The sequence below is a fragment of the Indicator indicator genome, chromosome 1, assembly GCF_027791375.1.
Source record: "Indicator indicator isolate 239-I01 chromosome 1, UM_Iind_1.1, whole genome shotgun sequence".
Classification (NCBI taxonomy): Eukaryota; Metazoa; Chordata; class Aves; order Piciformes; family Indicatoridae; genus Indicator; species Indicator indicator.
This window is the reverse complement of record NC_072010.1, coordinates 81,338,713-81,353,287: the sequence shown is the minus strand read 5'-3', so window position 1 is coordinate 81,353,287 and position 14,575 is coordinate 81,338,713. Positions and strand designations below refer to the sequence as shown.

General features: G+C 42.8%; 1 protein-coding gene across 1 annotated transcript; it reads right to left on the bottom strand.

Moving 5' to 3' along the window:
• Window positions 1-2,935: 2,935 nt before the first annotated feature.
• Window positions 2,936-4,530, bottom strand: TMSB4X (thymosin beta 4 X-linked). Its single transcript, XM_054381909.1, has 3 exons — window positions 4,460-4,530; window positions 3,786-3,899; window positions 2,936-3,423 (listed from the first exon to the last, which is right to left on the bottom strand). The coding sequence occupies exons 2-3, from the start codon at window positions 3,883-3,885 to the stop codon at window positions 3,389-3,391; spliced, it is 135 nt and encodes a 44-aa protein (XP_054237884.1). The 5' UTR covers window positions 3,886-3,899; window positions 4,460-4,530; the 3' UTR covers window positions 2,936-3,388.
• Window positions 4,531-14,575: the final 10,045 nt, after the last annotated feature.

Here is a 14,575-nt window from a genome sequence, read left to right as displayed (position 1 = left end):
ACACCCTTTTTAGTATCAGCCCTGTGGAATTCTTGCTCTGAATACTCATTGTATTTTACAGGATGCTCAGATTAGTGCACGGTTCCTCATTAATAAAACTATGTTGTGCAGCAGCTGTATGTGGCAGCCATATATGATTACAATACACAATAGGAACTGTTCATTTCTACAGTGTTTCTAGGGAAGTAAAGGGTTACTAGGGGAAGTGGTATTCTGTCACACATTCAGTATTGCACAAAAATAGCCTAGAAGACCAAAATTCTTGCATTCGAGTCTCCACATTTTTGTAATTTTAATACCACAACGATCTGTTTTGGCTATCGTTAGCACATGCTTTCTGTCCAACATATGCGTAGTTAATGATATCTGGGGAGGTGTGTGAAAGAGGGAGGAAAATCTTTTCTTAAATATTGAGAAAGGAAGAAATTGTTTCAGTACGTGAGGGCAGAGATACTCATGGTTAGTCTCAATGGAGTTGCTTCTCTGCTGGGGGCGGGGAGGCAGCACGCCAGACACCGTAAAGCCATCGTCTCGTAGAGCTAGGATAATGTGACTGCACAGCGTGTAAGATCAAAAACCATATGTGCCTTTCTGTTTCTGATGACCCTTTTTCATAACCACATCTTCAGCTGGTTCATTGGGGGGTTTTGTTGGATTTTTTTTTCCTAGTTTGTTACTAGTGAAAGTTTCTAGACTGACAGCCAAAGATATTTGCCTCCTTTATTAGCCACGACCAACAACTAGTGCAGATACAGACCCAAGTATTACAATCGATCCACCTGAGCCTTAATTTTTCATGCCATCAACTGGATTGCTGCCAAGTAGGCGTCAGATGTGACCACCTTAATATTGTCTGTGCAAACCATGATGCGCATTTGCTACAGTCTTCTCTAAATATATGCAAAGAGCCAAACAAGGTGCAAGGAGGCAGGGGATGACAGGTTTGAGCAATACCTGAATTTTTCTTGGGAGGTTTACTTTCCTCTTGATTTTGTATTTTATTCAGTCCTTGATGCCAGAAAGACAGGTCCTAACAGTAGTTAGTAGCTTACTGTCATAGTTCCTGAAAACAGATCTGAGCTTCACCACCTCTAATTATGTGCCTGCAGCCACCAGGCACATCACAGATGGTGGTACCCTTTGGCCAGCATTGTCTTCTGATCCCTTTGCACTTGCGATTCTGAAGTCAGAGGCCTCATACCTCATAGTTTTGCCAAATTATGCTGGCTTACAGCATGCACTTTACATGTCTTCCACCAAGCTATGTATGCTTCATGTTTTGTCTCTCTCAGAAATAGCTTGCTTTGGTTTTTTTTTTCCCCATAGATGAATCCACAGTAAGCAAGCACTTGCTTCTACTCACTTGCGCACGTACGGTTCAGACAGTACACTTCAGAATTTAGTCATGCTACATCCTGTGTTACCTGATTAAGATCAGTAGCTGGGAGTTGATTGTTTAATTGACTTTTCAGAAACTCAGTTAAAAATTTCTATGTCTTTCCCATTATATTTTGGAGATCAAATGAAAGCTTAGAACATTTACGAGCACAAGAAGTGGTTCACTTCATTCCTGAACTCATCAGCTGTGGATGTCCTTACACTACCAGGACTTCACAAATCTTTCCATAGAATTTCATCAAAACATTGCAAGCCTGAACCTTAGATTCCAATCAAATACTCAATTCTGCAAGTTTTCCACTGCTGGGGCTGGGGAGAGCACCCACAAGCATACAGCACCCCAGGGCTCCCTCCTTTGCTGGAAGAATGAACACCCACCAAATCTCCAATTACAAGAGAAACCCCACTGCTCTGACTGGTGCAAACTCAAGGAGAGTTCATTGCTGCAGTCAGATGCTACAAGGAAGGGGTGGTAGGATGAAACCCCAAATCTGCGTGACCCCTGTCAAGTCAGCAGCCTCAGCAAAACTGAGGCTTCCCCAGAGGGACTAATTTGCTTTATAGAAAATGGCTGAAATAAATACAGGCTCAACCCATGAAGACATGCCTAAGGCACTGCAGAGCCATACTCACCACCCTCCTACAGGCTATCTGACAGCATTTTTTTCCCCAGAATGTCAATTACTCACTTCAAAGCGAAGTGAGTAATGGATGAAATCTGTGACTACTACAGTTAACTCCTACTGCTCTCCCTCAATCACAGGTTTTACCTGCTATCATTTGAGGAAAAATAGCCAGTAAGTGCCCTGGGCCAGAACAAACTTCTGTAAACCAGAAATGTGGAGAGCTGCTATTTGCATGTAGAATTTACTATCAAGTTCATTTTGTAAGTTACCATTACATTTTTGCCACGAAATGATCAGCTTTGAATTAGTATAGAAATTAGCTTTTTATTCCTTGATACAAATTCTTAGGATCAAGTGACCATTAAAAGATTATAAAAGTGTCCAAAACATGAGTAAGAGCATAGTAAAAATTTATTTGCATGGGACATCTACTGCTAAAATAGCTTTAGGATAATAAGAAGCTTATGTTCAGCCTTGGACATATAATTCAAGTTTCATCTTCCTTTAAATACTATGCCAGCAGAACAAGCCTTAATAATTAATTTAAGCAATCATGGATTTATACAACCGAGCTTGAATCTCTGCAAGAGTACGTAACGGTTCTTACTAAAAGAGCTATGCTGTGGGAGGGGCAAAGCAATAAATGCAGCCCATTTTTTTGCCTTTATCAATCTCTACATTAAAAACAATAAATATTTAAAGCAATATACTCACATGGTAACAAATTACAAGACATGCAATTTTTTACTGAAATTTGTCTAAAAGCTAGCTTCAAGGATCACAAGTTTATCTATTGGTGAGAGCACATATTGAAAAAAATTAAATGGTGATTGAGGTTTGAGTCATCTCCAAAGGTTTTATAGTATCCCATGTTTCAGTATCGGCTTTTATGCTTCAGATCCTTTGATATAGTTCTCCGAATAGAGGACATAAATACCATCCAGGTTTTAAAACATTTTATTTGCATATTAAAAAAATTGTGCATTCCAATAATTAAAATCATTTGAACAAAAAAAAAATGGCACTCGATTAACTGCATTTTACAGCTCGCAGGACCTTGGTACAGCTTTGCATTTATTCGTGTGTTACTCTAGTTTACTGTAGTCCCACCCAAGTTCTTCTTTCATCAACATGCAAGCTCTTTCATGCCACCAGGACCAAAGCCAGACAGGCAGAGGGAAAGGCAGCGCCTTCATTCAGTGTCAGTAGTTCTCTCTATTCTTTTGATGTGAAAGGGGCAGTACAGTCATTTTAAACTTTATCCAACCTCTTTGCATCTTACAAAGTTAAACAGCTAAAAGAAGTAAAATAAGAAGGCAATGCTTGTGGAATGTACAGTGCATAATTTGGAAGGGCAGATTTCATTACGATTCACCCGCTTGCTTCTCCTGTTCAATTGCTGAAAGGGGGAAAAACAGAAAGGAGGGAAAAAAAAATGAAGATTGAGATCCTGAAGTGCATTCATACAACAATTCCTACAATTTGCAAAAATATGTGTATATACGTGTGCGTATATATATATCGGAGCAGATACGTCAGTAATTGTAGCTTAAGCGCTCCTAGGCGGTGGGCTCAGGGTTTTGCATCTGCCACATCCAAAGCCGCCTATCCTCCCTCCACCCTGCACCCGCCGCACCCCCGGCTCCAAGCCTGCCGCCCCTCTTTGTCTGCTCCCGCCTCTCCTCTTCCCTCCCCTTCCCTGCCTGCTTGCCCTCCCTCCCTCCTGCCCTTCCCCACGCTTCCCTGCCCTCCCGCACTCACTTTCTTTTGAAGGCAGTGGGTTTTTCTCTTGCGTCTCTGTCTTCTTCAATTTGGACTTGTCAAATTTTTCGATCTCGGCCATGTCGGGTTTGTCGGACATGTTGGCAGGTGACTCTGCGCACACAAGGGAACAGTCTGTTACCCCCGGCGAGGGCTCGCCGGCCGCCACCCCGGGGTTGTGCCCGCCGCACCCCTCCCGCGGAGCCGCGGGAGCCCAAAACTCAGCGCACGAAGGAAATAAGGCGTTTAATCCCGGCATATTTAATAATACTAATAATGTTTTTTGAAGCGTCAGTTTAGCCCAGCATCAAAGATTGTGCAGCTCGCCGCCAGCTGCCTGCGGGGGCAACTCCCAGTTTTTGCGCTCTGCGGAGTACAATAGAGGGGCGGCAGCCCGGTGCTGGCCGCCTTTTTAACTGGCGAAAGGAAAATTAATTACAAGACAAAGCCCTGGACCGGCAACAATGCCAGTTTGCGGCTAGCACGCCACCTTCCTGCAGTGGCGCGGGCCCCAGACAGAAACACCCTTTTCCCCTCCCCAAGACAATACCCCCTAGACATCCCCACCACTCAACAGCCCCCGCGCCCTGCCCGCAGTTCCTTCCATTCCTGAGGTTCATACTACCCGTGCTGGGGAACCCGGGGAGGGGGGTTGGGGGGGCGGCGGGACCCACCGGTGTCGCTGCGCGGTGATGCTCAGCCCCGCCGCTCGCTGCTGCCGCCGCTCCGCACGCCAGTATAAAGGGCGCTCGCTGGCGGGGCGGTTTTATCCCCGCGCCTATGCAAATGAAGATGATGTCACCCGCTAACCATTTTGCCGCTTTCCGCCTTTTTCTCTCTCGCTTCCCCCCCCCCCCCCCCCCCCCCGCGCCTTGCTTCCTTCTCCTCCTTCTCCGCCCAGCCCTCCTCCCCGCCGCGCACACGCACACTCACACACACAGCTGCAGACACACGCAGACACACATGCACACCCTGAGAACTGAAAATCGCCCCGATCCGCATCCCGGCCCCCGCCGCCGCTGGCTTAGGCTGGCGGGAGGCGACCCCGGGAAGGTCCGGGACGGCGGCCGCCGCCCCTGGCTCTTGGCCCTCGCCCCGCCCTGCCTCGCAGCCTCGGGGTCGGAGCGCGTCCGGGTGGCCAGGGGCAGGAACCGGGGCAGGGGAGTGGCCGTCGGCCAGCCTCCGCAGCAGCGGGCCGCTGTGCTTGAGCTGTGCGGTGATTTCGCTTCAGCACTCTACGTGCCCCACAGCCGGTTGAGAAGGATCAGCTCGCTGATTATGTTACTAAAATTTCCGGGTTTGGAAGGAAAAAACGAAACCCTCGTTCCTTCAGAGCTCCGAGAGCTGCCTCCGCCCTCCCGCTCCTCTGCCCGCGCTGCCTGTGCTGCCGCAGGGAGAGAAAAACCCCATCACTATCCTTGCCGCCCTGCTGCAAGAAAAGAAAAAGAAAAGAATCCATGGCTGTTCTGGCAGACCCGCTGCAAGGAGAGGATACAATCCCATGGCCGCCCTTGCGGCCCTGCTGCAACGGGAAGAAAGAGCACACACGCCCCCGCTCCCGCCCCCAGGCCAGGCCATGCTTTGGTGTCAGTCCGGCAGACAATGGCTCCGGCCGGATGCCGCCTGGCTCCAACTTCCCTGCCCCACTCCCCAGCAGCGGCTCGGCCCCGGCACTGCAGTTCCCTCTTAATCCTGGTTGCCTCTGTCCGGAGGGAGGAGGGCCAAGGCTGAGGCTGTGAAGGGTCCCGACTGGGCCTGGCCTTTTGCCTCCCCGCGCTGCAGGGCTCTAGGTGTCTCTAAGGGCTGGCTTGGGGAATTCGGACAATAAGCACCAAGGCAGCGTTATCTAAGTGGATGGACAATTACAGTTGAGCAGGGGGCAAAAAGGGGTGTATAGCAAGGATGCCTCTCGTTTCTGCATTTACAGCGTTCGGTAATAAACTGAATTATTCACGTGGAAGAACTGAAAGACAAGGGGGTGTATCTGTGCGTGGGGGTGTATCTGTGCGTGTGCGTATGGCTGAATGACGAGGAGCTGGGTAAATCTCTGTGCCTTTGTCTGGCAGCAGGTCTGCAAGGGAGCGGAGGCATGCTTGCTTTCAAGATGTGAGATGGCACAGGAGCTGGGTAATTTATTTAATTTCTGCTGCTTCTGGGACATCTGTATGGAAATCATGTAGCATATTGCCTCTTACTCCCTGCCCTCCAGCTGGGTATCTGATGCGAGGGTGGTTTGCTGATGAATTAATAGCCCTGAGCCATAAACACTATTAATACATGCAAGCAGAACTGTAAATAAATTTCAATAAATTCCCTGGGGATGCTGCTTCCTCTGTTTCATGGCTGTCATCCATGCCCCTTGGCTCAACTTTTTTCATAACATTTCCAGAGCTGTAATTTCAAGGGGGTAAAATTTACTCTGCAAGACAATCCCAACAATACATGCTATCATGAACCAAGATTTCCAGTTGACTCAGCCTTCCTAAAGCCAAGCTCCTTCACATTTGGAGGTGTGGTGTGTAAAGTCTTGTTTTTCAAAATTGATGTGAACAGGGTGTATACCTGACAGCAATGGGGCAGACTCAAAGTTTTCCTATGAGCCAGGGCCTGTGTGATACTGAAGGCCAAAAGAATCACTTAGGAAAGAAATGGCAAGGAATATATCATATAAGTTGGGAATATTTATAGGTTTTCATAATAAAAAGCGTTCCCAAGGTATCTCCTGTGTTGGATACTGTCTAACCTCTGAGCAAGTTCTGCAAAACAAATTTATGGCCTTTTACTGCTTCAAGGCTTTTGAGTTGTACCTTGTGACAAAGAGTTGTGAAATTTCTGTGTTGATCAGTTAATCAGTATCATTCAGTTAATCAGCATCCTCAGTGATATTACAGCCTCAGAATTTTCATTTTTGCCAAAGATTTTTTGTCATCTTAAGTGAGGTTGCATTTAATATAAATATTGTTTAGAATTATTCTCTTCTTCAGCTTCTGCAGTTGCTCACCTGTGTGTCTGAGCAAATCTATTCCCTCAACCTCAGTGTGGGAAATGCACTCCTGAAATTAAAGAACAGTGAGTGTTTGTGGGACTGGGGCCTGCTTGTCCAATAGCAGTACTGCCTTCTTTTGGTCCTGCTAATTTTGAGACAGAGCCACTGTAAATCAGTGTAATTGACCACCTCAGATGGAATTTTGCTGCTATCTACAAACCAGACACCTCTGATGAGTTTAGATTCAATTATAGATTGAATAAAGGTTTACCCTTTTACTGTTTCTTTGCCTTTATCTTTCCTGGTGGATTAGTACTGAGATAGTCACAGTATCTTAGAGAAATCATCTGTACTTTACTACATATAAGAGGACAATAGTGTTCCACTGAAGCAAAATGAGGGTGTTACATTTTTGTGGCAGTACATAGGGTAATTTCTGTAAATGAAAATCCTCTTTATAGCATTTTGGTTTTAGTGGTATAGCAGCAGAAATTGCATATCTCCGTTTTACGCTTGCTTCTGTTTGTTGCTATTTGGAGAATGCAAGGAAGGTACGTGTTCATACAAGACTGCCCCATGTCAAATAACTTCTGAGAATAAAAAACTCCAAAGTGCATTTGGATAGGGAAGAGCTGGCATCCACTATAAATGTCCTAGGCTACCTGATGTAAATGATAGCTTAGAAATTCTTATTTTGGGTATTGATGAGTTGCTGCTTTTTTTTTTTTAATTAATATTCATTTATTGTGAGGTGTGTGTGTTTTTGTCAGCAGTTTCTTACCGTGACTATTTTTAAAACATTCGGTCAACAAATATTTGGTGGTGTAGAACCCCGTTAGACATGCACTCTCTTAGTCATTTGCATGTTAAAGGAGAGCACTTTTCAGCACATTGCTGATCCATTTGCAAGAAGGAAATTGGATCCTTGCAAAGATAATTTCCAGCTAACACCTTTGGGTGTTTCAACTAGAACAAGACTACAAGTTCTTTCTTGCCTTCTACAAAACACACATAGTAGGAAAGGTAGTAACTGGTAAACCATTGTTCTTATGTCTCATTTGCATATCCATGTTTGAAGCCTTGTAAAAGCCATGAACACTCTTTTTCCAAGTAAGTATGTACTGCTCCTGGTTGTGAAAATGTGGTGATAGAAGACTAGCTCAAGGCCATGCAACAGGAGCTCAATTAGATATTAACAGATGTCAGTGAAAGTGTCTGTATCTCAGATTGACTTCAGGAGGCTTTTCCTTGAGCTCTGTTCGAAGAATGTTTTGAAACACGATCACACCTTATGCTAATTCTGCCGTAGAGTCTATGCATTTATTATTAAACAAAACAAACAAACAAACAAAACAAAATAAAATTAATTAGGGGAACATGAAATGTCGATGTCATAAAGCACCCAAGAATAATTCCCATCTCAACCTATTATTCATAATGGGATCCCAGGCACATCAGATGACTAGTAAGATAAAAATAAACTCTTTATGAAAATTTCTCAATCATATGGAAAATAAATTAAAGGAAGAGAAGCCAAGTGATTGTTTTCCAGGTCTCAGTTTCACATGTGAAATCTTCTTTTCACATGCTTGACTCTGAGAGAATGCTTTCTCTCACTCCATATACTGCTAGAGGAAACAGGAGCTGGCAGTGATCCTGAGACCTTAAGCTCAGAGACGATCCCTTTGTGTAGTTTCTTATCGAACTTTCTTGCTGCCATCAGCAGAAGGGTGTTGATGGTGACATCACGGTTTGGATGGTCAGTTGTTCAAATGTCAGAGCACAATTTTTGTAGTGGGTCACGTTCCACTGAATGCTATCAATTAAAAAAAAAAAAAAAAGAGTGCTTGATTCGTGGGGCAACTTCCCATCCCCCCTCACCTTAATTTCAGAAGAAGGATTGCAAAATACCTGTCCTTGCTGGACAAATACTGGCACTAATAGGCTTTACAAGTAGTGGCATTTCCTTTTTAACTGAGCTTGACAAAAGCAACTTCACAACAGGTCTTGACTTTAGGAAAGCAGTACTTATGGGAGAGGAAAAGCCAGTTTGCAAAGCTTGAGTTCCTGCACGGGAAGCTGAATACCCTCAAGTAGCAGATGCTTCTCTTTCACACCAGTTTGCCTGCCTCTGCTTTCCTTGCCTTCCCTGTGCCCATGAACAATAAAAGAGCATCGAGCCTTTCTTTTAGTGCTTGCAGAAAGCTGTGGTAAAGCAACAGTTTGGAAGCCAGACCATTTGATATTTCAAGTGGAAGACTGCCTGTGTAGAGTCAATAAAAAGCAAATAAGATGAGAAGGCCATCAGCTCCAGCTTCCAGCTTTTGAAGGATTGCCATCATCTTCTGAATTTTTTAATAAAGGGAGAAGAAGAAAGAGAATCTGTTTCCAGTTTTCAGAAAGATTTCTTCAAGTTTACAGAGAACCACCAAGTTTTTAATGATTTATCTTATGTGTTTCACACAGGGGATATTTTCCAAAGGTGTGTGAACTGAAACTGTCCAAATGACCTGTTTTAGCTGGGGTTCCTTGCTGCCCAATGCATGTACAAACACTGTGTTTGAAAGATAGCTCTAGAAACAGTGTCTGGTTTGCAAAGTACCTAAAAGAACAAAAACCAATACTCAACACATCTCCTGCCTGAAGAGGATGTTTCTGTGCCAAATTTTCACAAGTGTTTGTCATCACTTTCTGAATTTTGCAGCAATATGTCTTCCTTCTTGTTCATGTGAGTAAAAAATAATAATATTGGAAGTGTGTAAGTGACAACATCAGCATAACACATCACAAAAGCATAATGAATCATTTCTTCTAGTGCAACTCAGCAATCCCTTGATCCTCCAGTGTTAGGCTTCTCATAAGTAAAGCTGCTAATTTTACAGCCTGTGCATGGGTGTCAACAGGGAATTCAAAGAGAAATCTCAGGGAAGTGGTGAGACCAAATTTTTATGTTACCATTGAATGTGAGTTTCTTTCAATGCAAAGTTAAAGTTAGATATGCATTCAAAAGAATGTGTTCTGTACTCAACATACAAACAAGTCAATGTGTACAGAAGACAAGGCGACCATTCTTATCAGAATTCCATTGAAAAAGGGATGACCAAAGTAATCACAGAGAATGAAACAATGAATAATAATGTCAAACTGCTTAGGCAGTTTGGGGATCCCCTTTGGGGATTGCCAGTCCACTTTTTTTGTAAAGAAAAGAATGGAGATAGGGTGATACCCATCAGTGAACATCCCTAGGATCCCATACAGAGCACTGTACTGTGGATGAGTTGCAGAACAACAAAGTATACCTGATGTCATTTATTAGGTGAATTATGTTATTCCAAAGGTGGGGTTCCCTCCCTCCAAAGCTGTCATGCTCATGGCATAACTTGACATGATAGAGAAGAGTTGTGTAAGTCTGTAACGCACGAGTGTCATGATTTAACCCCCACCAGGATTAGTTTATTTAGCTTGGAAAACTGCACTACCTTTGAGACCACACCTGTGCTGCTATCTGCTCTGTATAGAGCTATCTCTGAGCTGGCTTTAAACTAGTGGCAACTTGGAACACACCCCAGGTTTATTGCTCTGTGTTGATTTTCTTGGGTGGATTTTACTACTTGTTCTGAATGCTGCTATCTATATCTGAGGCAGACACTTTAAAATCATCTTAGGCATATTCAGCTATCTCCCACCTTTATATTTTTGAGTCCCCAAACCCATATAAGTGCAACAATCTTATGTCTTTTGTAAAATTGTAGGCAGGCAAGATTTTCATGTGGGTTTATCTATCTACCCTATTTCTTTTTCTCCATTACTACCTTCTTAATTTGATTTATTTTTAAGGAGAAAGGGAAAAAAAAAAAAAGCTTGCCAGCTAAACCTGGTTCCCCTCCTTGATATTCAAGCTTTCACCAAGGTAAACAGTGAATTATGGAGCTGTTCAGGTAAAGCATATCCAATCATTTAAACTTTATTTATGTTTTCCTCACAATGCCTGTTTGTAAAAGGCAAGGGAGAAGAAGTGCTTCCTGGGACTGCCATAGCCATGGATTTCAGTTGCCTCTGCAGGTGACAGGGACTAGGAGCGTGTATGTGTGTGTTTGAAGTGTTACCTTCTCGAGAATGAAACACACAACTCTTGGAGCATGAAGTCTTTGTCACCCCACCAGTGTGTGTGACAGAGAAGGCTGCCCTGGTACTCAAACAGTCCCTGAAACTTTCAAGTGTCTTGCCTGCGCATTTCGCTTTCAAAGCAGAAGGGAATTACAATGTCTGTGTGCAAACAGACCTGGGGACTAGGAGGGGCATCCATTGAAGTAAAGTCACACTCATGGGATGTGTGAGTTGAGAAGGATGGCATTTAGGATTTTCCCAGACTTCTCTGTGTCTCACTTTTTCAAACAATCTCACCTTGATTAATACTACTGTTGGGGCAATTAAGGCAGGTGTGCAGGGGGCTTGGGAAAGCCCTGCTTTGCCCATGGGAATGTTCAGGCTATTCCACATAGAAGGGTTTGGACCAGGGCTAGAGATGAAAGATTGCTGAAGCTTGTGATCTTTGTGTTTAAAATACCAGGCTTAGAGAAATGCACCCAATGACAGGGTGCATTTCTTACTGGCAGTAAGAAGTAGTGGTAGGAACAGATGGAGCAGAGTCCATTTTACCTTGCAGGAAGAGGAACCCTCAGAGTTGCTCACAGCTTCTGTTGGTAGCAGAGTCTGTGTCATCTGCTCACTCAAGTGCCACCTCTGTTGCTCGTTTATCACTAGGTATAAATTTGTTTATGTCTTACAGAAACAAAAACAGTCCCTGGTATGTTTTAAGGTTGGTAGGAAGTTACTGTACACGTGCACAGGAAAAGCAGCAGTAACACCAATATGTATTGAGGTAGTGGGATTATTGCCAAAACACGTCACTGCAGGCAGGCAGGCAGAGGTTGTTTCTGCAGAGAGCTATACAGCTACTTAGAACCTGAATGAAGACAACCACGTAGGAGAGAAAAGAGAAAACAATATGTAATTTTCAATTTTTCAGCCCATGGGTGAGATTGAGTCCAACTTCCATTTATTACAATTATTCAATGATTCGATGTGTCTTAAACAGAATGGATGTGAAAGTGGGTATAATATCAAAGTTCCCAAAGGGAACACTTCACAGCTCATATGTGTAGACTCTGTATCTTCTGCTTATTAGTCTCCTACATTTGTAATATAAGTTTTATTTCACAGCTACTACCTTGATAAAATCGGAGTTAGGAGAAAGAAAAGCAGCCCTGTAAATTGAACTAGATGTGAAAATTGTCTGTCTCTCCCCATCATCACCCCTGTGTGTGCAGATCCCATGTTGTGCCAAGAGTTTTCTCCAGTAGCAACGAACTGCTGCCACCAGTGGGCTGTGGTTTGTATTGACATATGCTTGTAATGCCACACATCTGAGACGCTTGTAACAACAGCCAAAATATTCCAAGACTCCGCGTCTAAAAAGAGGCTGCAGCTGAACAGGACACATGTTGGGAGATGTGTAGTAGGCCAAAAATTTCACATCCATCTCTGCAATACATGCTGAGTGTAGATGTTACTCTCTTGGTTTGGACACACTTGCAAATTCCATAAGGCAGTAATTTTCTCAGGATAAACTTCATACCACATCTGCTAGTGTTAGTCCTCCCACACTGGCTTATGTGGGAGAAATATGCTTGTACATGTATAAATCACAGGGATTAAACTTTTACTTGTGATTGCCATGGGTTTGCAGAGATCAGTATTCAAGGAATCACAGGCTTTAGATACTGAAGAGTGGTTTCAGCAGGTAAGATACATACATATGAGTCTTGAAGCAGACACATAAGCCACCAGCATGTTTGAACACTTAGTGCCTTATTCTTGACTAAGTTTATCAAATATCTAGAAATGCAATCACTTCAGAATCCCATAGTGCCTGGTCAGGCCATTTCTAACATACACTAAGAAGACTGACTCCTCAAAAATGTGATTGCTTCCATAATTTATCTGAAAATGTGGCCAGAGATTGTGGTGATGATAATCTTTACATATATGTGTGTACCTACAACATATACATATACATATACATATACATATACATATACATATACATATACATATACATATACATATACATATACATATACATATACATACAACAGAAGCATTATATATATATATATAAATACATAACATAAATACACAGCATAATGTTACATTGTTATATAATGTTATATCACTACAGTGTATATATATAATATTGTATTGCATTGTGTTGTATTCGCTCCATGGTTTTAGCTTTCTTTATTAGCCTTATTTATTTATTAGCTTTATTAATTAGAGTTTCAGATTAACATCTTTTACCTTGCTAGAAAATATCCGATCCATGCAGTAGCAGTTAATGTAGCATATCCTGCTCACACACCAGTGTAAAGAAAACAAAGTAGCAGGGCAATGGACATTCCCTCCTATTTGGGTGGGTTACTGACTGCCACAAATTTGGGCTCCTAAAAGCCAAAATAGGCTTCCTGAACAGATTCGTTACTTTGTAGCATCTGATTCCTTCTGAGCACTGAGAGCTGCCTAACGTGCTGATTTTTGCACAGCAGAGGCACAGCCCACAGTGTGCTCAACTCCACCACCTATGACCATCCACCCTGCCACAGATTTTCACCCATTAAAAAATGATGCTGAACTAACAAAGACCACACAGTGGGTTCAGGAATAAACTTAATGTTCACATGCAGTTTACTACTGTCACCATCCTTGCTACAAAGTTGAAAAATCTCAAATTTGCTTCAAATTCTCCAAGGCAGTAATGGACTCAGGCTCTGTAAATGTGGGGTGGTTTTCTTGTTGAGTGAGCGAGTGAGTGATGCTTTATGTTGGACTAAGGATACTCTCTCTCTCCTCCTGATAGTTGGGTAGAGTTCTAGCAAGAGCTTAATTTATTACTTTATGGTGAGCAAAACATCTGCTCTGTTTCCTGCAGTAAATCTAAAACCATCATTTTGTTCTGTTTGCCAACCCAACACTGCCATGAGGAAGGTTCTGAGCATAAAGGGAGTACTGATAATAGATATGTAGCATGAGTCTTTTTTAATATTCCTTATTATAAGGAATCTAAAATTGTATATCCTTTCCCAGAGTAACATGAGTTATCAGAAAAATAAGAATGCAGCTCTATTACTAGCAACTGGAGGACATTCTGTCCACCATCTGAACAATGCCAGAGAATGCTTCAACAAGAAACAGAAGAATTTATTGGTGTTTGGTCAAATGTCTTTCTTCAGCCCATACTACTGAGCTCAATTGCTTCAGCATCCTCTAACCATTTACTGTATATGGACTTCCAACTCAATAATTATATGTTCCATAAATAACTTTCCCTGGATTTGCTGACTTTGCCGACAGCTGCTGTTTACACAACACTTAGAAAATAAGATAATAATTATTTTGAAGGTGAAACAAAGAATTTTGAATTTTGGTGTTGTCCATTTTAAAAATAAAAAACAGCAAAGCCAAAGATTAAAACCCTACCATTTATGGAGCAAGGAATGTGGAAGGAAGCAGTGAAAAGGAAATGCTGAACAGTTTCCTGTTCTTGGTGAGAATGAGAAACCCAATGATGGGGAACCTGCAGTCAGAGAGAGAAGAATCCTTGCTTGTTATCAGTTTAATTAGCAACCTTGTAAGTCAGAAAGACACCCCAATAGCTTTGAAGAAGCAGATCTGCAAGGAATGCATATAAATCTCATTACAGTCAACTGCTGGGCAAGTACTTCGCTGGGTAGACAGCACTGTATAT